The sequence below is a fragment of the Hyperolius riggenbachi genome, chromosome 7 (genome assembly GCF_040937935.1).
Source record: "Hyperolius riggenbachi isolate aHypRig1 chromosome 7, aHypRig1.pri, whole genome shotgun sequence".
NCBI classification, from domain to species: domain Eukaryota; kingdom Metazoa; phylum Chordata; class Amphibia; order Anura; family Hyperoliidae; genus Hyperolius; species Hyperolius riggenbachi.
Genome location: NC_090652.1, coordinates 251,094,622 through 251,121,098, shown reverse-complemented (window position 1 = coordinate 251,121,098; position 26,477 = coordinate 251,094,622). Strand labels below are relative to the sequence as shown.

General features: G+C 44.6%; 1 protein-coding gene across 4 annotated transcripts in view; it reads left to right on the top strand.

Annotated features, from left to right (window-relative positions):
• LOC137524955 (dynein axonemal heavy chain 11-like) overlaps nt 1–26,477 on the top strand; it is a 378,600-nt gene that overhangs the window by 341,691 nt on the left and 10,432 nt on the right. For all 4 annotated transcript variants that reach the window (XM_068245507.1, XM_068245505.1, XM_068245508.1 and 1 more), the window contains one exon: nt 21,235–21,347. In XM_068245507.1, coding sequence (XP_068101608.1) covers nt 21,235–21,347 — 113 coding nt within the window. The remainder of the gene's footprint in view (nt 1–21,234; nt 21,348–26,477) is intronic.

Below are 26,477 nucleotides of genomic sequence, written 5' to 3'. Positions count from 1 at the left end.
CCTGGTGGTCTAGAGTGGGCCAAACATAATGCAAAGTGGGGAAACCACTTTAGGGCCACATTTAATGGTTCTGAGGGCCAGAGTTGTCCCACGGGCCGGAGTTTGACATGTATGATTTAGTATATATAACGCCAACATCTTCTGCAGAACCTTACAGAGTATATAGTCTTGTCACTAACTGTCCCTCAGAGGAGCTCACAATCTAAACCCTACCATAGTCATGTCTATGTTTGTATTGTGTAGTGTATGTATCATAGTCTTAAGGTGGCCACACACCATAAAATGTTCATGCAATCTGACTGTACAATTTGTATACAATCTTACCTACATTCATGTAGTATAACCGCACTTGGTGATTGATTGTACAGCCAGATTACTAGAAAATTGTATGGTGTGTGGAATTAACTTTTGTTGTATGTTTTGGGGATGTGGGAGGAAAACTGAGCCTACAGAGGAAACCCACGCAGACACGGAGAGAGCATACAAACTCCGTGCAGACAGTGCCCTGGCTGGGATTCGAACCAGGGACCCAGCACTGCAATGCATGAGTGTTGCCCTGTGCTGCCCATTATGATCCATTATGCTTCAAAATCTTCCTTGCTCTATCCACATATCCTCCCTTTCCAAAGGTTTTGGGGTTAGTAAGGCTGTCATAAATGAATATGTCTAATCAACTGTTAACATCTAGATCAGGCAACAGCAGCTTAAGGTCTGCAAACATTCAAATATTTCCTTTACCAAAATATTATTATTATTTAGTATTTATATAGTGCCAATATCTTTCGCAGTGCTGTACAGAGTATATCGTCTTGTCACTTACTGTCTGTGACGGATTGCGGAGAAACCGCCACGCGTTCTGACAGTGAGGCGGCGGAATCCGCGCACAGAGCGGCGGTTTCCCCGCAGCAACATGCTTCTGGTTTGTCTGGACCTAGTAGTGCACACAGATGGAGAGCTACGCGCGCGTGCGCCGCAAGACAGGCTCTTTATGCCAATAGGAGAAGGGTCAGCTGATCGAGGCGGTCAGCTGATCCCAGCTCAGCAGGTGTTTGGTTGTTGGGAGCTGGGCGGCGCTGCGGAGCGCTTTACTATATATATCTCTTGCTGTTCAGTTGCTGGTTGTGTGGCGTTGCGAATACCTATGTGTTAGCACTCAGACCTTAGTCAGATCCTTCAGTGTGGTTGAACCAGGTGGACCTGGTAATCCACACTTAGCCAGTTTACTGTGTATCATCTGTGTTATTCTTTAGACCAGTTCCAGGGTGTAGAGACCACGGACCTCACACACCAGACTAGGAATACTGTGTATCATCTGTGTTATTCCTTAGACCAGTTCCAGGGTGTAGAGTCCACGGACCTCACACCCCAGACTAGGAATACTGTGTATCATCTGTGTTATTCCTTAGACCAGTTCCAGGGTGTAGAGACCACGGACCTCACACCCAGACTAGGGAACCTGTGTTATCATTCTGTTATACATCAGACTAGTTCCAGGGTGTAGAGACCACGGACCTCACACCCAGACTAGGGAACTTGTGTTATCATTCTGTTATACATCAGACTAGTTCCAGGGTGTAGAGACCACGGACCTTACACCCAGACTAGGCATTGTTTGATATCTGTTATGATGTATTGCTTTCCTGACTTTCCCTCTGCTTTCTGATTCGGTACCTTGCATTTCTGATTACCTGTTGCAAAACCCTGCTTGCCTTGGATACCGAATCAGCTTCCTGTCTTTGTACTTTATCTGTCTGTGTGTTTCCGACCCGGCCTGTCCGACCTTTCTGGCTGTTACCCACCCCTTGGGTGCTCAGCCTTCCTGCAGGGGCCCCCTGCTCCTCAGAGAGGGCACTGCTACAAAATCAGTCAGGGTCTCCTTCTCCTAGAGTCCTTGACTGCAGTAGAGTCTGTCTCTACTCATTGGACCACCTGCTACCCCGGTTGACCAATTGCTACTGTTACACCAAACACTTACACGCTTCAGGTGTCCAGAGGTTAGCAATATATCTGTATTATCGGTGATTCTGCAGATCATCAATAATTGGGTATATATCTGTATTCTTGGTGATACTGCAGATCACCAATAATCAGATTCTCTCTGCGTGCTGACACCAATCGTTACAGAACGCCAGACCAAACCAATATGGACGCACTTAGCAGTCGTCTTGACATACTCACCACCTCGGTGGAAAACCTCATCAGAGTGATGGACGGTCAGCAGGCCCAGATCTCTGCTTTATCTGGGTCACTACAAGTCCTTCAGACGACTGTAAATTCAGTGCGATCCCCTCCTGTTACAGACTTGAGAATGTCTGATCTGACTTTCAGAATTTTAAGAATCGTGTAATGTCATATTTTGAACTGAGGCCTAACCTGTCAGGAACAGAGGCACAGAGAATTACCTTTATTAAGACCTTACTCTCAGGGGATGCTCAGACCTGGGCGTATAATTTAGCGTCAGGGCATGAAGCACTCAGGTCACTTGAGGAGTTTTTTAAGTCCATGGCCATAATCTATGATGATCCAGACATTTCTTCTACCGCGGAGCGGAAGTTGAAAACCTTGCGCCAGGGCAAGGATCCTGTGGAGGTTTATGCAGCGGAGTTCAGGAAGTGGTCGGTGTCGGCCAGGTGGGGGGCTTTTGCATTGCTGGATTGTTTCCTATCAGGGTTATAAGACGCAGTCTCTGGATTGATGTTGGGATACCCTGACCCAAAAACCATTGAGGAAGCAATCTCGTTGGCAGTGCGGGTCGATCGTCGGTTACGATATTAAAGACAAACCCGTGGTAAGGACCGAATCAGATATGTCTCCTATATCACTTCTCCACTGGCCTCACCGCCACCTGAGCCAATGCAAATTGGTCAGTCCAAATTAACGCGGGCAGAGAGGAATCGCAGGAAAACAGAACAGCTCTGTTTGTACTGTGCAGAGGAGGGTCATAGAGTGCAGAATTGCCCCAGGAAGTCGGGAAACGCTGCCGCCTAGGAGTAGTCAGAGGTAATACCCTAGGCGCGCAGTCTTTACCTCTACATGACAATCGTCTGCTACTTCCCTGTTCTGTCACATGGGAGGGTCAGACTGTTTCCACTGAAGCTTTCATTGATTCCGGTTCAGCAGCTAATTTTATAGATTACGAGTTTGCTAAAAAATTGGGAATACCCATGCTCCCCTTGGATCAACCGATCCTGGTCACTGCTGTAGATGACTCTCCTCTGCAGAGTAGACACCCCTTATCCCGTACTCCAAGTTTGCAACTCAGTGTGCGGGTATTACATAGGGAGAATCTGCAATTTCTGGTTTTGCATATGGCAACCTCTACCATCATTCTTGGCATGCCCTGGTTACAAATTCACTCACCTCAGATAGATTGGGTTTCAGGTCAGCTAACGAGCTGGTCAGCCCATTGTTATCATCATTGTTTAGCGAAAGTAACCTTGGGTAATACCAAAATTCAGGTTGAAGGTGTACCGAGACAATACGCAGAATTTGCTGACGTCTTCTGTCCTAAGTCAGCGGACAAACTTCCCCCCTATCGTGCCTTCGATTGTCCCATCGATCTGAGATCTGGTTGTATGCCGCCCAGAGGTCATCTTTATAACCTGTCTGGGCCGGAGAAGCTAGCTATGCAGGAATACATCAGGGAAAACTTGGCGAAAGGGATCATTCGTCCCTCTCGTTCACCAGCAGGGGCAGGTTTCTTTTTTGTAAAGAAAAAAGATGGAGGCCTCCGTCCTTGTATTGATTATCGAGGCCTGAATAAGGTCACAGTGAAAAAACGCTACCCTTTGCCATTGATTGACGATTTGTTCACGCAGGTGACCAACGCCAAGATTTTTTCCAAGCTAGATCTCAGGGGTGCATACAATCTAGTCCGCATCAGGGATGGTGACGAATGGAAGACGGCCTTCAACACACCCGACGGGCATTACGAGAACCTAGTGATGCCCTTCGGGTTGTGCAACGCACCAGCCGTCTTCCAGGAGTTAATTAATGAGGTGTTCAGGGAAGTGTTGGGGAAGTTTGTTCTGGTCTACTTGGACGATATACTAATCTTTTCGTCCAATCTATCTGAACATCGCCAGCATGTTAGTTGGGTTTTAAAAAAGTTAAGACAGAATCAACTTTATGCCAAACTGGAGAAATGCCTCTTCGAGGTAGAGTCAGTAGCCTTCTTGGGGTACATTATCTCCACTTCTGGTCTCTCGATGGACCCAGGGAAAGTTTCTGCTGTTCTAGAGTGGCCTCAGCCCGTGGGGCTGAAGGCACTTCAGAGATTCCTGGGGTTTGCTAATTACTACAGAAGGTTCATTAAGGGGTACTCTACCATCATCTCTCCTCTCACCAGTCTCACCAGGAAAGGGACTGACACTCATCACTGGTCACCAGAAACTCATGCAGCCTTTTCGACCCTAAAGAAACTGTTTTGTTCTGCCCCAATACTGAGGCATGTTGACGTCGCCTTTCCCTTCATTGTGGAGGTTGATGCCTCGGAGGTGGGGGTGGGAGCTGTGTTGTCTCAGAGGTCAGGTATGCAGGGCAAGCTGCACCCATGTGCCTACTTTTCTCGCAGATTTTCACCCGCCGAGAAAAACTATGACATCGGCAACCGGGAGCTCCTGGCCATCAAATTGGTGTTTGAGGAATGGCGACACTGGTTAGAGGGTGCAGAACACGTTATCACAGTTTATACAGATCACAAGAATTTGGAGTATATTGAGGGGGCTAAGAGACTTAGCCCTCGCCAGGCCGGGTGGTCCCTGTTTTTTGCAAGATTCAGATTTGTAATCACGTATACTCCTGGAAGTAAGAATGTCAAGGCCGATGCTCTCTCCAGGTGTTTTGAGCCCGAGTCAGTGCAGCCTGCAGCCCCTGAAACCATCCTACCCCCAAAGGTAGTTCTGGCAGCCACTGAGACATGGAGAGATTGGACAGCCACATTGAGTCCCTACCAACAGGATGTTCCAGAGGGAAAACCTGAGGGGGTCATGTTTGTGCCACTGCCTTTCCGCTTACAAATCCTGCAATTCTTTCATTCTCACAAAAATGCTGGTCATCCTGCAGCCACCAGAACCCAGGATCTAGTAGCTAGATGTGCCTGGTGGCCTACCTTGGTTACAGATTGCAAGGAATTTGTAAGAGAGTGTGCGGTATGTGCAAGAAGTAAACCCTCTCGTCAGGCCCCCGTTGGCACTTTACAGTCCTTGCCAGTCCCCAATGAACCCTGGACTCATATTTCCATGTATTTTGTGGGTGAACTCCCTCGGTCTGAAGGCAAGTCAGTCATTTGGGTGGTAGTGGACCGTTTCAGTAAGATGGCACACTTTGTCCCTTTGAAAGGACTCCCCTCGGCCCAAGAATTGGCTGATCTCTTCATCCTGCACATCTTCCGGCTGCATGGCATTCCGGAAAATGTAGTGTCAGATCGGGGAGTCCAATTTGTTTCAAAATTTTGGAGGGCCTTTTGCCATCAATTAGACATGGAACTCGGATTCTCATCAGGCTACCACCCACAGACCAACGGTCAGACTGAGAGAGTTAACCAATCGCTGGAACAATTCCTCAGGTGTTATGTTGCTGATGCGCAAACTGATTGGGTAAAGTTTTTGCCATTCGCAGAGTTTGCGCACAACAATCTGAAGAGCTCTTCTTCTGGGTTCTCCCCATTCCAGGTGGTGTCAGGGAGATCACCTAAGTTTGCTCCTTTGCCGGTCGCATCTACTCCTTTCCCAGCTCTGGAGGATTGGCAAAGGGCTCTGAAAGAGATTTGGGGAATGGTTAAGAGGAACCTAGGGAAAGCTTTCCAAACCCAGAAGAAGCAGGCTGATAAACATCGGTCTGTAGAGTGGAGATTCTCGCCAGGAGATTTGGTATGGGTGTCCACTCGTCACTTGCCCTTAAAACAATTGTCACCCAAGCTGGGTCCTAAGTTTATAGGACCTTTTCCAGTGGCCAAGAAAATCAATAAAGTCACGTATGCCATTGATCTCCCACCCAGTATGAAAGGTGTGAGATAGTTCCATGTGTCCCTGTTGAAGCCAGCAGCACAGGTGGACTCCTCTCCCCCCCCCCCCCCCCCCTGTGTTGGTGGATGACCAACCAGAGTATGAGATTGAAAAGATTCTGGATTCTCGCCTGGTGCAGAATTCTGTGCAGTATCTGGTCCACTGGAAGGGATATGGCATAGAGGAGAGATCTTGGGTGCCAGATTGTCGCATGCATGCGGAAGCATTAAAGAAAGAGTTCCATGACTTACATCCTGGGAAGCCTGGTGGAAAGTGTCCGGAGTCCACTCCTCGGGGGATTGCAGAGAAACCGCCGCGCGTTCTGACAATGAGGCGGCGGAATCCGCGCACAGAGCAGCGGTTTCCCCGCAGCAACATGCTTCTGGTTTGTCTGGACCTAGTAGTGCACACAGATGGAGAGCTACGCGCGCGCGTGCCGCAAGACAGGCTCTTTATGCCAATAGGAGAAGGATCAGCTGATCGAGGTGGTCAGCTGATCCCAGCTCAGCAGGTGATTGGTTGATGGGAGCTGGGCGGCACTGTGGAGCGCTTTACTATATATATATCTCTTGCTGTTCAGTTGCTGGTTGTCTGGCGATGCGAATACCTATGTGTTAGCACTCAGACCTTAGTCAGATCCTTCAGTGTGGTTGAACCAGGTGGACCTGGGAATCCACACTTAGCCAGTTTACTGTGTATCATCTGTGTAGAGACCACGGACCTCACACCCAAGACTAGGAATACTGTGTATCATCTGTGTTATTCAGAATCAGAATCAGAATCATTTTATTTCGCCAAGTACAATGGGGGTTGTACCCGGAATTATTTTTGGCTCATACAGGGTCGGAGATGGTGCAAACACATGCATGCAATCCAACACATACAATCAGGTACAGTATGGAACAAAGTAAGCATATACCTATATATACATACAGCACATAACTGTAGTGAGGGACGTGTGGGGGAGTCTGGAGTGCTGTGTGAGGGGAGCAGCCTGCCAACTATCGACGGCGCTCGCTCAGCTCCGTAGCAGTACCAGCTGCCCCGCAGTGTGTCCTGGAAAAGAGTGGATAGAGAAAGAGAGAGAGATAGAGAGAAGGGATAGCTAAAGAGAGACTGAGGAAGAAAGAGAAAGAACCAAGGCAAGAGGAGAGATACAAAGGCAGAGTCCTAGGGCTGCAGATTTAATAACATTACTGGGTCCGACAACCAGTCCGAGAAGTGTCCATGGCTGTGATCTGGTACCCGATATCGGCAGATGGGCAGCTGATCTTCAGGGCTTGGTGGTGGTGCAGGCTAGCACGGTCCTCAGCAGTGGCAGAGTTAGAGCAGGTTGGAGGCTGCGGATGGTGGAGACCCTCTCTCTGGAGCGTAGCTGAGGATCTCCTCCACGTGGGAGGTCCCGCAGGAAGCGGCGACTATGCGACCCGCACCACGTGGACACCGAGCTCAGGGTCGGCAGCTCGCCCGTGAGCCTGCCCAGGTGTGGGGTATCATCTGTGTTATTCCTTAGACCAGTTCCAGGGTGTAGAGACCACGGACCTCACACCCCAGACTAGGAATACTGTGTATCATCTGTGTTATTCCTTAGACCAGTTCCAGGGTGTAGAGTCCACGGACCTCACACCCCAGACTAGGAATACTGTGTATCATCTGTGTTATTCCTTAGACCAGTTCCAGGGTGTAGAGACCACGGACCTCACACCCAGACTAGGGAACCTGTGTTATCATTCTGTTATACATCAGACTAGTTCCAGGGTGTAGAGACCACGGACCTCACACCCAGACTAGGGAACTTGTGTTATCATTCTGTTATACATCAGACTAGTTCCAGGGTGTAGAGACCACGGACCTCACACCCAGACTAGGCATTGTTTGATATCTGTTATGACTTATTGCTTTCCTGACTTTCCCTCTGCTTTCTGATTCAGTACCTTGCATTTCTGATTACCTGTTGCCAAACCCTGCTTGCCTTGGATACCGAATCAGCTTCCTGTCTTTGTACTTTATCTGTCTGTGTGTTGCCGACTCGGCCTGCCCGACCTTTCTGGCTGTCACCCACCCCTTGGGTGCTCAGCCTTCCTGCAGGGGCCCCCTGTTCCTCAGAGGGGGCACTGCTACAGAATCAGTCAGGGTCTCCTTCTCCTAGAGTCCTTGACTGCAGTAGAGTCTGTCTCTACTTATTGGACCACCTGCTACCCCGGTGGTCCAATTTCTACTGTTACACCAAACACTTACTCGCTTCAGGTGTCCAGAGGTTAGCAATATATCTGTATTATCGGTGATTCTGCAGATCATCAATAATCGGGTATATATCTGTATTCTTGGTGATACTGCAGATCACCAATAATCAGATTCTCTCTGCGTGCTGACACCAATCGTTACACTGTCCCTCAGAGAAGCTCACATCTAAACCCTATCATAGTCATGTGTTCATCATAGTCTCTAGGACCAATTTTTAGGGAGAGGCCAATTCACTGTAACAAACATTCAGCAGCAAGGCACCTGACAAGACTAAATATGTTGCCACCTATGATAAATTTCAAAATGTAAATCGGGGTGAGCAAAGATTTTACAATGGGTAAACATTGACTAAATAATTCATAAATGAATTATACTTTTAAAGAGTTCATGTTATCAAGTGTGCCTCAAAGTTGCTCACAGGCTAACACCCCTACCTCCGTCTTGGGCCAATTTCTGGGCAAGCCAGCTAATCTGCAGATATCATTTTTGGGATGTAGGAAGAGCCGGGACAAGGTCCTCCAGCACCCAAGGCTGAGACACCAAAGTGCGCCCCTCTATCCCTCCCACCCCAGCCGTCACACACTGATTGCTATTAGACTAAGAGGTGCCCCAGTGACCCCCCCACCCAAACACCTTAATCTCTAGTTATCTGGCTTACAGTCACTGCCATGTATCCCCTTTTCTTATTTCTCTCTGCTTCAAACACAATAGGGGAATGATAGCTGAGTGAGTTGTGCGCCCCCTTCTACACTGCGCCCTGAGGCTGGAGCCTCACTTGCCTTTGCCTCAGCCCGGCCCTGGTTGTAGAAGTAAACCAGACTGCTCCAAAGGAAAGCCACAGAAACAGTGGCATAACTACAATTCATGTTGCCCCCCCCCCATGCAAAACGTTGATAGGGCCCCCAATGTTCACACCCCTTCCCTTGTGATCTTCACAGCCTTGGGGCCCATCTCACAAGTGTCATAAAACAAGTGTGGCCATCATGATCTTCACACCCATAACCAGTGTAGCCACAAAAACTCCTGATCTGAAGTACAGTTCCCTGTATCGGAGGAAGGGAAGGTTAATAGTTGGGCCCCCGACAGCTCTGGGCCCCCCAGCGATCGCACCACTGCTCCCCTCTAGCTACGACCCTGCACAGAAACACTCAAGAAATCAAGCAATATTTTTGTTCATTTGCTTTTAAAAATCAATTCTGCTTTATCTACAAATCATCCATTAAAAAAAAAAATGACTATGTTTAGCCACAAAAAATTCCTCTGCATTAATAGTATGTATTCTTTCATTTGATTAATACTGATGGCTGCAAAATCTAAATTGCAGGAAGATGATTGCTGTACATTTCAATTTTGGGATATTATTTAAGGAGTAGTGTTCTGTGAGCCTAAAAAGATGTCTAATTCCTGTAATAGTAATTAATCTCAATATCCGGAACTAGACAATACCCACTGCATGCCGGTGCCCAACTAAATGCCTTCCTTTTTATACATTTAAAAAAAAAAAAAAGATATCTACAATTTGTTTGTCTGCTATCCCCTCTTTTCATTCACTCAAAGTTCACTTGTTAATGTTTTATTGAAATTGATTTTAAATGAGAACTGTGCTTATTGCGTATAATGAATTCCGGATAATCTAGAATTTATCTTGCTTTCCTATTGTTTGCACGCTGGTTTTAGACAATATTTGTCAAAGCGAATCTTTGAATTCCATATCTTAAAATGGATCTGTCTGAAATGCACTAAAGATTATCTGTACTGTAGCTGTGTAGAAAATTATACTGATTTAAGGCAAATTGGTGTAGAAATGAAAATACAAGTGCAGAACCCGAAAATGTAAAAAGTGCCAATTTGTTGTTCAGACTCCCCAGGTGAGCGGATGTGTGTTCTCAAATGACATGTTTTTTTATATAGACTGTATAGTTTTTACTAAGGGTAAATTCATGGTAAAAATCATTTACATAGCGTGTTAACTAACATTCTTACAGAAGAAAAAGAAGGGACACCGAGAGCCCAATATAGTGTAGTAAGTTGGGTGATGAGTAAATGGAAGTATATGATAGATATACTCACAAGTCAGGGTTACCAATTAGGAAACCACTGTGTAGGCAGATGAGGAGATAAGGCCTGTCCTCACTCAGGATTAAGATGTAGGAGAAGAAAGGGAATTCAACCTCTCCACCAGGGGTGGATGCTGATATTGTAAGGTGAACAGAGGCGCCAACAGAATAAAGTATCTAAAAACTTTAACATTCCTCGGGAGGCGGTGGTGGACTCATCTCCCCGAAGCAGACATGATACTGTCGGTTTTAGTACAAACAAATTTATTTATATACATACTCTACATTCTGCAGAGTAGTACAGGTGAGCTTCAACTGCTCTTGTGCTGGGTCAGTCCACTCTGCTGTTCACCACAGCCACTCGGTACAGCGTACCTCTGCTCTGGATGGCTCTGGATCCAGGTCACATTTCCTTAAAGAGAAACTCCGACCAAGAATTGAACTTTATCTCAATCAGTAACTGATACCCCCTTTTACATGAGAAATCTATTCCTTTTCACAAACAGACCATCAGGGGGCGCTGTATGGCTGATATTGTGGTGAAACCCCTCCCACAAAGAAATTCTGAGTACATACTCTTGGCAGTTTCCTGTCTGTGAACCTTGCTGCATTGCGGGAAATAGCTGTTTACAGCTGTTTCCAACTGCCAAAAAAAACATGCAGCAGCTACATCACCTGCCAACAATAAAAATGTCACCATGTAAAAAATGTCAGACTGTAAATCAGGGATTTAAAAGATTTTACAATGGGAAAATACTGACTAAATCATTTATACATAATTATTGTAAAAATGAAGCACTTTTTTTATTACATTGTTTTCACTGGAGCTCCTCTTTAAGGTGCATACACAACTTTGATGTTGTCCGTTGGGGAGCAGGACCAAATTCCATTGGGCAACATCGCTGTGCCAACCTGTACATGTAGCTGACAATGTGTTCTGTTGCTATGCTGGGTGGCGGGAGAACAGAGCAACTTGTATGTGATGTCACGCGGTGCGTGGGGGAGCAGCATGGTCAAGTTAATCTGCTGGACAGCTCACTTCCGGAGTGGCGGTCGGTCGGGGGCTACTGTACATATGCCTGACTATTGACTAAGGCGGTCGGTATTGGCTGACTTTAGTCATTAGTGTGTATGAGGCTTTACTTTACATTATTTAGGCAGTTGTAAAGTGACAGCTTGTTTGTCCCCTCTGGAATGAAAGTCACAATGAGAGGAAAGGAAGCGGCCTTACAAAGCTATGCTGACCTGATAATGCTTTATAGAATCTTATCACTCATCATGTGGACTTTGTACTTAAGCTGCTTTTAACAACCGCTGGAACAATGGTGACTGTTACATTCCCATGCTTATATTTCATGTGGGGAGTAAAAGCTGAAGTTGTAATCTGACAAGACCAGCCTGTAAATTCTTCTGGCAGATCTGCTTTATGAATAGTCGTTTGTATATTTTTTTTATATTTGACCAGTGCTATAGATATGGGAGATGCCAAAATAAAGAAGAACATTGATCATCTCAGTATAAAAGTACAGCTCTGAATGGTAGGGTCATACAGAATAAAAACGTGCTGCACATGCTGTATAACCTGCACAACATAACTGCTATAAAAACAAGGTACAGCAAAGTCCCTAGTACCCGGCACCAGTGGAGATCACCTGATGCCAGATACACGTGCTTGCCGGTTGCTTGAGCAACTGGCCGAAAAAGCACCAACCTCCCTCTTTAATACTCTTGAGCCTCCAGCGATATCTTGTAGCCTTCCTGTAGCTTCTATTGGCTTTCTGGTGCCCTCCGTGCACGGAAGTCGGCATATCACCTGACCTGGATCACATTGGTTGACACGTTGGAAGCCGTGTACGGATTCTGGAAGCTGCTAGAAGCTACAGGAAAGCTTCAAGACATCGCTGGAGGCTCATTGAGCATTTTAATGCCCCAAAACACCACCAAAACCCCCCAAAACAAAGTCCCTGTTAGCCCCTCAGGCAGAGCCGGGACAAGGTCCTCCAGCACCCAAGGCTGAGACACCAAAGTGCGCCCCTCCATCCCTCCCACCCCAGCCATCACACACTGATTGCTATTAGACTAAGAGGCACACCAGGGCCCCCAACCTCCCCAACACCTTAATATCTAGTTATCTGGCTTGCAGTCACTGCCATGTATCCCAATTTATTATTTATTTCTGCTTCAAACACAATTAGGAATGACAGCTGAATGAATTCTGCGCCCCCTCCTACACTGCGCCCTGAGGCTAGAGCCTCTCCAGCCTATGCCTCGGCCCGGCCCTGCCCTCAGGCATTCAGGTTAGATAAGACTTCTGGTTGCTTGAGTACCGGAAAACGGGGACTTTGCTTTACTATAAATCGTACAAATTATAATTAAATTTGAATTAAAACTCATGCATTTTACTGATCAGATAGTCTAGTGTATAGAGGTAAAAGGTGTTCAGATACGCACACACATGCACAATGACTGTTGCCTGAGGGATCCGGACTTGATCCCTCAAGCAATAGTTCAGGGTCAAGTGATGTACAGACGCATCACTAGGGTATAGCTGGGCGATGCCTTCTGTTGCTATGGAAGGAGAAAGAGAGATGAAGATGACAGACAGACCAGCATTAGCGGGTGGGGTAAGGAGGGGACAAATGCGCTTGCCCGATATGATCCAGAACTCCCGATATTTTGGTGATGTTACGCACACACTAAATTCCAAGCTCTTGTTGGATATGTTTGGAGCATCCCTGGGCGGCAACGGTGGGGTCGAGGAGAACATGGGAAGTCTCTAGACTATTCAGAAGCTTCCCTCTACTTAGTTAGGTATGTAACTTTATTATTTTTTGATATTACAGGTTTGCTTTAAGAAAAATGTGCACAGACGGCATTTGTGTCTAAAATCCTTCTAAGGTCAACGTATCTTACAAATCTAAGTTTCCTGTTATGGTGGATGGTAGTTTTTCTTTTTTTTTATTCTTCTGGTTAAAACCCCTTGCCAATCCAAATTTATACCATCAGCATACTCCCCAGCCCTCATTTATTGTTAATTTGAAAGAAAAGTGAAAGAGGTTACATATTTACATGGTTAGTTTGGTTGAATAAAATAGATCCGTCCATCAAGTTCAAACCCCCCCCCCCCCCCCCCCAAAAAAAGTCCTAAACCCACACATGTCCTAGTTAATCCAGGGCAAGACAAAAAGAACAATTTACAAGTGGTGGGCCTATTAGCCTTCAAAGGGGAAAATTCCTTCGCAATTCCAGATGGCAATCAGATAAATCCCTGGATCAACTGTCCTGGGAATTACCTAGTAATTATAGCCGTGGATGCCCTTCAGTGCAAAAGAAGCATCCAAGCCCTCTTTAAATGCAAATATAGAGTATGCCATAACTACTTCCAGAGGTAAGATATTCCAACTTTTTTCCTCCATACACAGATCATGTCTCCTTGTCTGTTATACAACCCTAGGGACAAAAAGCTAATCTGCCAAGCTTTTGTATTGCTCTATGATGTATTTATACAGATCACCTTTCAGTCACTTTTTTTCCAAGCTAAATAAGCCCAGTTTTGTCCAACCTTTCTTGGTAAGTGAGATCGTCCATCTCTCTGATTAATTTAGTTGTATGTCTTTGTACCCGTTCTAGAAGGTCAATGTCCTTTCTATAGTGTGTTGCCCAAAACTTTATCACATACTCCAGATGTGACCTCACAAGGGCAAGTGATTTATACAGAGGGAGTAGTATACTAGCATCTCGAGATAATATTTCCCATTTTATACATCCCAGAATTTTATTTGCTTTAGCTACCGCTGCTTGGCATTGTATACGATTACTTAACTAGTTATCAACCAGTATTCCTTAGTCCTTCTCCAAGTCTTATGCTCCTAGCTGTATGCCATTTATTTTATATGGTGATCTACCATTGGTACACCCAAGGTGCATCACTTTACATTTATCAACAATAAATTTAATCTGCCACGTGCCTGCCCATGTGGCCATATTGTAATAGGTTGGTGGATTATTTGGTAATTATTTTATCAATATGAACTCCTGAGATGTTTTGATTATCTATTTTAGGTTACAGACAACATAGGATTGGAAGGTATTGTTAGTTAATAACACCAATGAGAACACTGTCTGCAGTAAGCTAAACAAAAATACTGTGTGCTGTTAGTAAAGCCTTGTGCACATGCTAGACGGTTCTTGGCTGAAGCAGTTAGTCAGGCCTGCCCTTTTATTACTATTATTATTTTGTATTTATATAGTGCTGATATCTGCCGCAGCACTTTACAGAGTGTATATAGTGATGTAACTAATTGTCCCTTAGAATCACAATCAGCTTTATTCGCCAAGTACACCGAATTACTTACCCAGAATTGTTTTTGGTACACACGGCATTGCAGTTGTACATATACAGACATAGACTAGACTACTTGAAAATGATCATGATACAGGCCTAAGTAGCATACACTCAGACAAGGGATACAGACGTAAACTATAGTAGCTGGGGTAAAAGGCCAGTTCCACATAGTAAGAAAGATCGGGGAGGAAGACCCGGGTAAAATAACTGTCCAGGAGGCTAGCTAGACCTGTCAAGGGGGGCTCGAGTTCAGTAGGAGTACCTCCTGAGGGAAGAAGGTACTCTAGCGTCTGGTGGTTCTGGAGGAGGTGGCTATGAAACTGCGGCCTAATGGGAGGAGCATGAAGAAGCAGCTGCTGGGGTGGGAGGGGTCGTGCAAGATCTTGTCCCTAGCAGATGCCCCTGCGTACCAGACGATGAGGGAGGAGCAAAGGATGGATTCCACGGTAGCAATGTAAAAGGCTCCTAAGCAACTCGCACAGGATGACAATTTTTTTCAGTTGGTGCAAGAAAAATAAACACAGCTGTGCCTTTTTCTGAATTTTGGTGGTGTTCTGCCCAAATCTTAGGTTATTAGTAATGGTTGTGCCGAGGAACCAATCGCTTGGTACCTTGAAGACTTCGGTCTCCCCAATGTGAACTGGGTGGAGGGAGGAGGGGCATTTCCTGGAATCCACGATCGGTTCAACAGTCTTTGCCGCATTGAGGACGAGATTTTTGTCTTTGCACCAGTTGCAGATCCTATCTATCTGCTACGGTAGGTACAGTATGCTCTTTGTTTCTGCTGATGAGGCCAATGATAGTTATGCCATCCACAAATGTAATGACCTTAACAGAGTCCTTAGTTGAGGTACAGTTGTTGGTGTACAACCAGAACAGGAGGGGGACAAAACACACCGTTGCGGTGCTCCTATATTAGTACAGGGTGGGCCGATTATATATGGATACACCTTAATGGGAATGGTTGGTGATATTAAGTTCCTGTTTGTATCACATTAGTATATGATAGGGGGGAATTTTTCAAGATGGGTGGTGACCATGGGAGCCATTTTGAAGTCGGCCAAAGTTACATTAAAACCAAGCACACCATTGTTTTTCTTGTAAAATTCCCAATAAGTTTGATGTGTCAAATGACCCTCTTCCTATTGAAAAAACAAAAGTTGGATTCAAAATGTCCGACTTCAAAATGGCCGACTTCAAAATGGTCACCACCCATCTTGAAAAGTTTCCCCCCTCACATTTACTAATGTGCCACAAACAGGAAGTTAATATCACCAACCATTCCCATTTTATTAAGGTGTATCCATATAAACTCTAACTCTGGCCCTGTAACATGCATAGTGCAGACATGCAAACATTCATTGCATCAAACCTATCTAGGGATTAGGAGCACACATCCTGACATCCTCTCCTGGGACAGATAGCGCATCTTTTCAATCGCACAAGGGAGCTAACCTAATGTATCCATGTGCACCATGCATATACACCAGCATAAGTTGTGTGCATGCTGACAAAAAAACACATACAGGGGAAGGAGGGAGTGCATGTTACAGGGCCAGAGTTAAGACACCTATGTTTACCTGGGTACTTCTGCGCAGTATAGGTGACTAAGCATAAGAATGCATTCTTCTGTGAACTAAGACCCCTGCTTTTAACTTAGCTGTAGGGATAACAGTGGTGCCTGGATGAGTGAAAATGTGAATGCATTTGTTTGAACATTTGCATGCGAGAGTGCGAAGGGTTAATAGATTTTTGCTGTTTTCTGGCCACACCCCCTTCAGCACCTCCCTTTCCTTAATAACTTATTTAATGTCCTAACTAGATGTGATGTGCCTGGATATATGTATTTTGTTCTTGTTACTGACCCCTGTGGCTAGGGTCTAATTTAGTGCACTCCCTCCTTCCCCTGTATGTGTTTGTCAGCATGCACATAGCTTATGCTGGTGTATGTGCATGGTGCGCATGGATACATTACGTTAGCTCCCTTGTGCGATTGGTAAGATGCGCTATCTGTCCCAGGAGAGGATGTCAGGATGTGTGCTCCTAATCCCTAGATAGGTTTGATGCAATGAATGTGTTTGCATGTCTGCACTATGCATGTTACAGGGCCAGAGTTAGGACACCTATGTTTACCTGGGTACTTCTGCGCAGTATAGGTGACTAAGCATAAGAATGCATTCTTCTGTGAACTAAGACCCCGGCTTTTAACTTAGCTGTAGGGATAACAGTGGTGCCTGGATGAGTGAATCTGTGAATGCATTTGTTTGAACATTTGCATGTGAGAGTGCAAAGGGTTAATAGATTTTTTTCATGTTTGAGGTTAGGGTTATTGGTCTGAAATTTTTGAGATCTGTGTTTCCCGATTTTTTTTTTGAGACTGGGATAATCAAGGACCTCTTAGAGGTGCTTCCACTAACTCTCCAACTCACCCCGTCTGCTGCATGCCACTCTGCACTGTTGGCCCTCCTCTCCCTCAGTAGCTACAGAATGTGTTGCCAGACTGCAGGCTAGTAGCTCATCTGTACAGAACATGCCCCAAAACTATCACCTAAGGGATCGAGTCCCAATCCTTGTGGGCAAAAGATCTTGTATGCGAGTACGACACAGAGGCCCTGTTTTATTAAGGTTCCTGAAGAACTGTTATTAATATACTTTTAATGCTTTAGCAAACCTGTTAAAAAATCTGTCTGTCAGATGGCAACATTTGCTACTATCACCTCGGTCATTTTGTTCAGTACTGGAAAGTGTTTGTTCTGTTGAATAGTTATGAAAAGCTTTGTTTACGTGTATCTCTGCTTCTTGATGCATTACTGTACATATGGTCAAATGCTTTGAATTATAGAATTGAAGCCAAGCAAAACAATTCTTATTTTTCACAAATCTGAGTGTTAAGGAAGGGTTTTTTGAGCAAGAGTCTGTCATATGGAGAAGAGCTGTCACATCTGTTCATTTTCCTTTCCTGGAGTATAAATATGATACGGGACATCTATTTGCAACTCAGACAGTTCTTTTTTCAAACACTTTCATGCATAGAGCCCCACGGTCCTAAGGCCGTACTAAGAAAACCGCAATATTGAAATTATGTGATAGGGAGAGATGCTCTTGTCTCTATACTGACTAACGTTTTCCAGCGGTTCCCACATTTCTTGGAATTACTGAACACTCTTTCTTAGAATATGTAACACGGTGACATTTCCATTCCATTAACAAGCGTTCCCCGTGACACTGCTTCAGAGTTCACTGGCATGCGATATGTAATGAACCATTGATTTCCACAGACGACATGCTGAATTTTGTATTTATTTTTTTTAAGAAAAAGTCTTCTAAATACACTTAACATAATAAATCTTCATTATTTTGACTGCTTATTTATCCATCACTGGAAGCTGGGTAATTGGCTTACGTTAGGAAGACATGCCAAACCTTGATGAAATTAGAAGACGGCAAAATTTAAGTAGACTGTGTATACTTTCAAGGCTTCACGCCATGAAATGGTAAATGTTTGCCAATCGGTGCTCTATGTTTCCAGTTGTTTATTTGTGTCCTGCCACTACAGCTTAACAATTCTAAAGTTTTTATTCCGTGGAGGAGTTTAAAATACAGGCCTGGGCATTATAAAAAAAGATCTTTAGCTTTATTTTGGTTTATTGTTTTGATGAGGTCTTAGGGCTTGTTTACACTATGAACGTTTGTGTATTTTTTTAAGCGCTGCCGATTTTAGAAATCGCCCTGAAAGCGCTTGTGCAACGATTCCCTATGAGAGTGTTTACATATGAGTGGTTCGATTGCGATCCGCTTTCAAAAGCGCTGCCTGTACCATTTTCTGAGCGCTTTGGCTCAATGGAAGGTATAGGAAAATCGCAAAGTGTTTGAAAAAGCACTTTGTATAGCGATTTCCTGAGTGCTTTTATGAATAAATACATATGTATTTATTAATTTCTGGGTGAAAGAGTTCACTTCCTGGCTGACGTCAGGAAGTGAAAAAACGAATCGCTCTGTAAAAGTGCTTAGAAAATCACTTTTCTAAGCGCAGAGCGCAGGGAAAAGCGCTTACAAACTCTCAATAAATCGTTCAGGGCTTGCGATAGCGCTGGCGATTTATAATGTGAACATAGCCATTGCCATAACAGAGGAACTTTACCAAGGATTAAACTTCATCCCAGACAGTAGCCGATACCACCTTTCCCAAACACAAAATTACAATTACTATTAATTACAAAATCAATAGTAATGATAAATATTCTGTATACTCTGTTCAGAGTATTATCGCTATGAAGCTATTCAGATGCCCCCACCTTGCTGCTGAGAGCAGCAGTCAATGTTACACGTTTTCAACACCTGGACTAAACTTTAGATTGGCAGCAAACTCCCACACTCGTATCTGCAAGTTTCTGTTATGCTAGGTACACACAATACAATTTTGTGGCAGATTTACCTGCCAGATCGATTTTTTCCAACATGTCTGATATAAATTTAGATCAATTTTCCGATCGATTTCCATTCACTTTTATGGAAATCTGCCAGAAAATTGAATTGTGTGTAACTTGCATTAGAAGCACGGTGAAGCTTAAAGTGAACCTGAAGTGACATGATGAGATAAACATATACACATATGATATTGGTCCTACTAAGAAATTATGTGAAGCCAGGAAGCACAGGAAGTACTCGGAAATACTTGAGTTGTTATCTATGCAAAACAGCTTCTCTGTACTTGTTGACTAACTTGGTCGAGCTCAGTCCCATTTTCTGAAGAGCTAAAACAGCCAAGAAACAGTGAGAGACAGCTTGTGATAAGGTTTTACTGCAGGAAATTTCAAAGGGTAAGTATTTCTCCTTGTTTTATAGCTTAAAAAGCTGAGTGTGGATTCTAAAAGGAAACTATGACATTCTGATGCAATGTTAAAATTAAAGCTATATAACTCAAAAAAAAATAAGAGACTCTTTTCTTTGCTACTAATTTTCCATTTATTATCCGCACTACACATACAATTCATCATTTCACAAGTTTATTTTTGCTTCAGGTTCACAATACGGAGTGAAACTTATTGATTAAACTTGCTTATATTAGAGGGGTGACAGCCCCTCTCTTTCGTATCCAGCCTCACCATTGGGTAGCAATTTCTCTAAGCTATGGCTTAAAGAGGAAGTTTAGCAAAAGGGGCAGAAATAAAACAATATATTGCACATTGAGTTGTTAAAAAATAGAAGAGAGATCAATAAATTATTGATATTCACCATGTCATTTGTTCATATTGCTTGATGCACTTGATCATCATTACTACTGGAAGACATAAAAAAAAAAGAGAGCACCAACTGATATTATCTATAACCACACCCCCTGACAATGCTATAGTCTAAATGTTTTTTTTTTTATAGATATACATATGCACAGAGGGAGATACTGGTTCCTTGGCAGTTAGAAACAGCCGTTATTTCTCACTATGCAACTAGGTTCCCACAGTGTGATGTCAGGACCTAGGTGCTGACATCACACTGTGGGAGGGGTTACACCACAATATCAGCCATACAGAGCCCCCTGATGATCTATTCGAGAAAAGGTAAAAATTTCTCATGGGAAAAGGGGTATCAGCTACTGATTGGGATGAAGTTCAATCCTTGGTTACAGTTCCTCTTTAAAGTGGAACTGAAATAAGCGACCTGTGGCCACGTAGCCACTCACCGATGCTCCAGTCCCCCGCGCGGCTCACTTTCACTTCGCGCAGTTCGAGTGCACTGCGCCTGCGTGGCCCTGGCTGCATTCATGCTCGTTCACGCTCCGGTAGCCGGGAGTGTACTATGCAGGCGCAGTAGAGCTTTTCTTGTACTGCACCTGCACAGGATGCTCCTGGTTACGGGAATGTGTATGAGGATACGAATGGCCAGGGCACAGTAGAGGTCGACTTAGAAGTCGGCTTTCACTGCGTGAGCTGTGGCCAGGACGGCGTGGGCACAGGTCGGCTGCAGGGGGCTGGCAGACGCCCTAGGCAAGTGAAACTCTGATTTTTTTTAGTTTATTTCAGTTCCACTTTAAAGGAAACCAGAGACGACGCACACTTCTCATATTATACATACCTGGGGCTTCCTCCAGCCCCATGCGCATGGATCGCTCTCACACCGCCATCCTCCGCTGCCTGGCACTCCGGTACTGGGTCCCGTAACTTCTTCCAGTTGCGGCCAGCCTGTGCAAGAGGAAGTGCACTCTTTACATATCTCTCCACTGCTTGCAGCTCCAGTACCGGGTCCGTTAATTTCCTCTGGTTACAGCCAGTCTGCGCAAGAGGAAGTGTGCTCTTTACGTATCTCTCCAGCGGCCGCTGGGACCCAGTACCGGAGCTGCAGGCAGCGGAGGACGGCGGCGTGGGAGTAACCCATGCGCATGGGGCAGAGGAAGCCCCAGGTATACAGTATATAAAACTGGAAGTATGTGTCGTCTCTGGTACACTTTAAGTAGCTTTTGCAGAAGTCTAGCCCTGACAATAATCATAATGAAAAAGCTAAAGAGGTAGACATGTAAGTGACCTGAAGGTCCCCAGCTTTGCATTACCGCAGTTTATTGAAGGCTCGTTTTTTGCTTCCTCTCCAGGTACAGCGATCTGCTCATGCGCTGCCGTGAACTCGACTCCTGGACGCAAGATCTCTGTCTCCCAAGTGTCGTCTGGATATCAGGCTTTTTCAACCCGCAGTCTTTCCTCACAGGTAGGGAGCACATCACAACTCATTAGTAATTTACTGCTACAGTAATTTTTATAATTACTGCCAGGAGGCCTCATTAAATTTGATCTAATGAATAAATATTGTATTTTTCAACATGATTACCAGAACAGCTTAAACTGTGCGCCATAAACAATTATTTCCCTACATGCTTATCATACTTGAATGCAAGTTTGCCATTTTTAGAATATATTTATCAAGTGATGGATACATATTTTATTGTACTCCAGGATATTAGATATGACAATTAAGGGGTTGGAACCAAACCGATCTTCTGTAATAATGCAATTTTACGCATGAAGGGATGTGTTTTTGAGACATAAAGAAAATACTGAAGTTCATTTTTTGAAAAAAATAGAAGCCTAAATCGTCAGAGGTACAACCATTCATAAAACTTCAACTTTTGCTATATACATTGTGTGCCAGAAATCTCCTAAGCCTTTTTGCTTTGTAAACTCAAGTTATTTTGTTTTTTTTTTCATTCTTAAGGTGGCCATTAATGCTCCAGTTTCTAGCGAAAAAATCGTTCGAGCGATTAGAAATTCTGATCGGATTGGTTGTAAATAATCTCCATTGATGGGCACGATCGATTATGAACGATTATAAAAATAGTCTGATTGGATTTTGGTCAAACCAAAATTTGGATTTTCTTGTTGGTTGTGATAGATAGGAAGCTTAGTTTGTTGATAGTGTAGTGAACGGTTTTTCTTCCGATCAGAATTATCTGTTCGCTTGGATGATTTTTTGCTAGAAATTGGATCGTTAGTGGCCACCTTAAGTGAAAGCACTATTCACATATTTACATAGGCTTCAATGTGTTGAAATTTTAGGTTGTACTGTATATAAGAATTTAGTGGATAAAATAACAAGCTGAAGGAAAAAATACAAAAATATATGGCCAAGCTTAAAATAGTAAAAAGACTAATGAGATTCAGATACCTCAATGTGATGTCACAGACTCTGACGAATCAGGACTCTCCATCCCAATATGTCTCTGTGGCTGCAAGATAGAAGCAAGGCTGTCTGAATGCTCAAACTGCTCAGCTTTTCAGTACCAGGGAGTCAACCAGCCTGCACTTGGATCCAACGAGGTGCGAAGATACCAGTGATGAGCGAAAATGAAAATATTCTTTTCGCCGAATTTTCGCGAAAATAATGACTATTTTCGTTTCGGAAGGTGAAAATTCACCGAATATATATATATAATTTTCGCCTAAAGTCCGTTTTTTTCGCGTTAAATATCTAAGCCCCCTTACAAGCTAGAATCACCAAATTTTCAGGGTATATTAAGGAGATATGTGGGTACAAGAGGAAACATTTTTTTTGCAAAAAGACCTTATAGTTTTTGAGAAAATCGATTTTAAAGTTTCAAAGGAAAAAAGTTTACATTTAAATGCAGTAAATGACAGTTACTGTAGCAAACCTAGCGGTAGTGTAAATTTACTAATATCAAATGAAAGGGCCAAGTGCAAAGGGCCAAGTGTCAAATGCAAAGTGCAAAGTGCAAAGTGTTAAATGCAAAGTGCAAAGTGTCAAATGCAAAGTGCCAAGTGCCAAGTGTCAAATGCAAAGTGCCAAGTGCAAAGTGCCAAGTGCAAAGTGTCAAATGCAAAGTGTCAAATGCAAAGTGTCAAATGCAAAGTGCCAAGTGCAAAATGTCAAATGTAAAGTGCAAAGTGCATAGTGTCAAATGCAAAGTGTCAAATGCAAAGTGTCAAATGCAAAGTGTCAAATGCAAAGTGCCAAGTGCAAAGTGCCAAGTGCAAAGTGTTAAATGCAAAGTGCACTTTGCACTTGGCACTTTGCATGGTCCTTTGCACTTTGCATGGCCCTTTGCACTTTGCATGGCCCTTTGCACTTAGCCCTTTGCACTTAGCCCTTTGCGCTTGCACTTGGCCCTTTGCACTTGGCCCTTTGCGCTGGCACTTGGCCCTTTGCGCTGGCACTTGGTCCTTTGCGCTGGCAGTTTGCACTTGGCACTTGGCCCATGGCACTTGCACTTGGCCCTTTGCACTTGGCCCTTTCTTTTGATATTACTAAATTTACACTACCGCTAGGTTTGCTACAGTAACTGTCATTTACTGCATTTAAATGTAAACTTTTTTCCCTTGAAACTTTAAAATCGATTTTCTCAAAAACTATAAGGTCTTGCACTTTATAGTTATAGCCCTTTGCACTTTGCATGGCCCTTTGCGCGGGCCTTTGCACTTAGCCCTTTGCACTTGGCCCTTTGCACTTGGCCCTTTGCACTTTGACCTTGGCGCTTGCACTTAGCCCTTTGTGCTTGTGCTTGGTACTTGGCCCTTTGTGCTTGCACTTGGCACTTGGCCCTTTGTTCTTGCACTTGGCACTTGGCCCTTTGTTCTTGCACTTGGCACTTGGCCCTTTGTGCTTGCACTTGGCCCTTGGCCCTTTGCGCTTGCACTTGGCTCTTGGCCCTTTGTGCTGGCACTTGGCCCTTGGCCCTTTGCGGTTGCACTTGGCACTTGGCCCTTTGCGCTTGCACTTGGCCCTTTGTGCTGGCACTTGGCACTTGGCCCTTTGCGCTGGCAGCTGGCACTTGGCCCTTTGCGCTTGCACTTGGCCCTTTGTGCTGGCACTTGGCACTTGGCCCTTTGCGCTGGCAGCTGGCACTTGGCCCTTTGCGCTGGCACTTGGCCCTTTTGCGCTGGCCCTTGGCCCTTTGCACGTTTGCACTTGGCCCATGGCACTTGCACTTGGCCCTTTGCACTTGGCCCTTTCTTTTGATATTACTAAATTTACACTACCGCTAGGTTTGCTACAGTAACTGTCATTTACTACATTTAAATGTAAACTTTTTTCCTTTGAAACTTTAAAATCGATTTTCTCAAAAACTATAAGGTCTTTTTGCAAAGACCTTGTACCCACATATCTCCTTAATATACCCTGAAAATTTGGTGATTCTAGCTTGTAAGGGGTCTTAGATATTTAACGCGAAAAAAACGGACTTTAGGCGAAAATTAATGCGAAAATATTCGCCTTTTGAAGCGAAAATAGTCAATATTTTCGCGAAAATTCGGCGAAATCGAAAATGGGATTTTCGATGCGAATATGACTTTGGCGAAAATTCGCAAGCAACACTGGAAGATACACAGCAAAAGAAGAAATCAACTGGGATTAATTTAACCTGGACTCAGCAATTAGGCCCGTTGCACACCAAAACCCGCTAGCAGATCCGCAAAATGCTAGCAGATTTTTAAAGGTTTTTTTTTATTTTTATGAGGCGTTTTGCTAGCGTTTTGCGGACTGCTGCGGCGGATTTCAGTGTAGCATAATTCATATATTGCTACAGTAAACCTGTTACTGAACAGCTTCTGTAACAAAACCGCCTGGCAAACCGCTCTGATCTGCCGTTTTTCAGAGCGGTTTGCGTTTTTCCTATACTTAACATTGAGGCAGAAACGCCTCCGCAATCCAAAAAATGCCTCACCCCGGGAGGATTCGTTTCTGCACACCACAAAAACGCTGCAAAAACGCTCAAAAAGCCGCTCGGTGTGCCCCAGCCCTTAGAGCTCATTTTATTAGTAGCTATGATACCACTAATACATTGAGCTTTAATTGCTGAATCTAGGTTGAGACTAAGTCGATTTCTTCTATTGGCTATCATTCATGAACAGGCTGTCGGTAAGGGGAACCCGTGCGGGAGAATACCGCCGTCGGTAGTTGTGCCTTCTGGGTGGTAATTCATAAACTTTGTGCCTGGGGCGGTAGCAGTGCGGAGGTTTTCTGGAGCATGGTGTCGGCAGGCGGGCGGTAGGCATGCGGAAACAGAAAAGCTGGTCGAGTCCCTCCATGCGGTGCTCTCTCTGCTGATGTGTGGGAGGTCCGTCCCATTCACTTACATGTACTCCGCAAGCTTCCCGCTACATCCAGGGGATCGGTAATCCCCTTCCGCATACCGCTATGCGGAAATGTTTATGAATGAACCTTTTGCTACTTTTTCTGGATAACTGCGTATCAAAGCCGCACAAGGCGGTACGTTGTCACTCTGCACGGGAATGTCAGCTCCGCATGCGGAAAGAGGCTTTATGAATGCAGAACTTGCTCGGTGGTCGGTAAAGTCAGCGGTATTACGCATTTCCGCATGCGGGAATGCTTTATGAATGATAGCCATTGTGTGAACTAGTGTGAAGGTTTCATTAGCAAAAGGCTTTGTTTAGATGGAACTCTGAAACAGCACCTCATAGGCATTTGTGAAGACTAATTAACCCTATCTATGTTAATACATCAAACTGAATCATTACAGCGAATGGCAAGGTTCACATAGGAAGCCCTGTTCACTGATTCTAACACGGTGGGCCTTATTTATTAACACACAACTGACCTGAGAGGGATATGGAGGCTGACATATTTATTTTCTTTTACGGTAAACAATGCACATTGCCTGGATGTCCTTCTCATGATCCTCTGCCTCTAATACTTGTAGCCATAGAACCTAGACAAGTATGCAGATCAAGTATTCCTGACCGAAGTGTGACTTGATTAGCTGCATGCTAGTTTCAGGTATGTGATTCAGATACTACTGCAGCCAAAGAAACCAGCAGGACTGCCAGGCAACTGGTATTGTTTAAAAAGAAATAAATGTGGCAGCCACCATATTCCTCTCTGGTCAGGTGTACTTTAAAGTGAACCCGAGGTGGGGATTATAATAAATAAAAAGCAATGCTACCTCATCCGGGGGTCTGGGCGGATCAGGTAGCCACCATCCACGCTGCTCCTGTGGTCTGCTGGGGCTTACTTTTGTTTTCGTGACTCCTGAGGTCACAACGTTGGAAGAGCTGCTCTGTGCGTCTTACACAGATCAGCGTGCTGGGAGGCGGGGGTGCGGTCAGGGAGAGACAGAGCTGCCCAATGGCAGCTGGGGAAGGCCAGCAAGAACGCCCCCAGAGCGTGTTTAAGCAGGCAATACCTCACCTCCGTTCCTCTTGAAATTGCCGACAATCACATGTTGCCAATTTTGGAGCGTGAAAGCACGGCGGTGGGGAGCCGAGAACTCTGCGGACACACACACAGAGGCATGTCATGCGGCAGGGCACATCCCTCTGTGTCCCATCTGCAACCCCTGCTCAGCGTACATTTTAAGCTTGCCGTTAT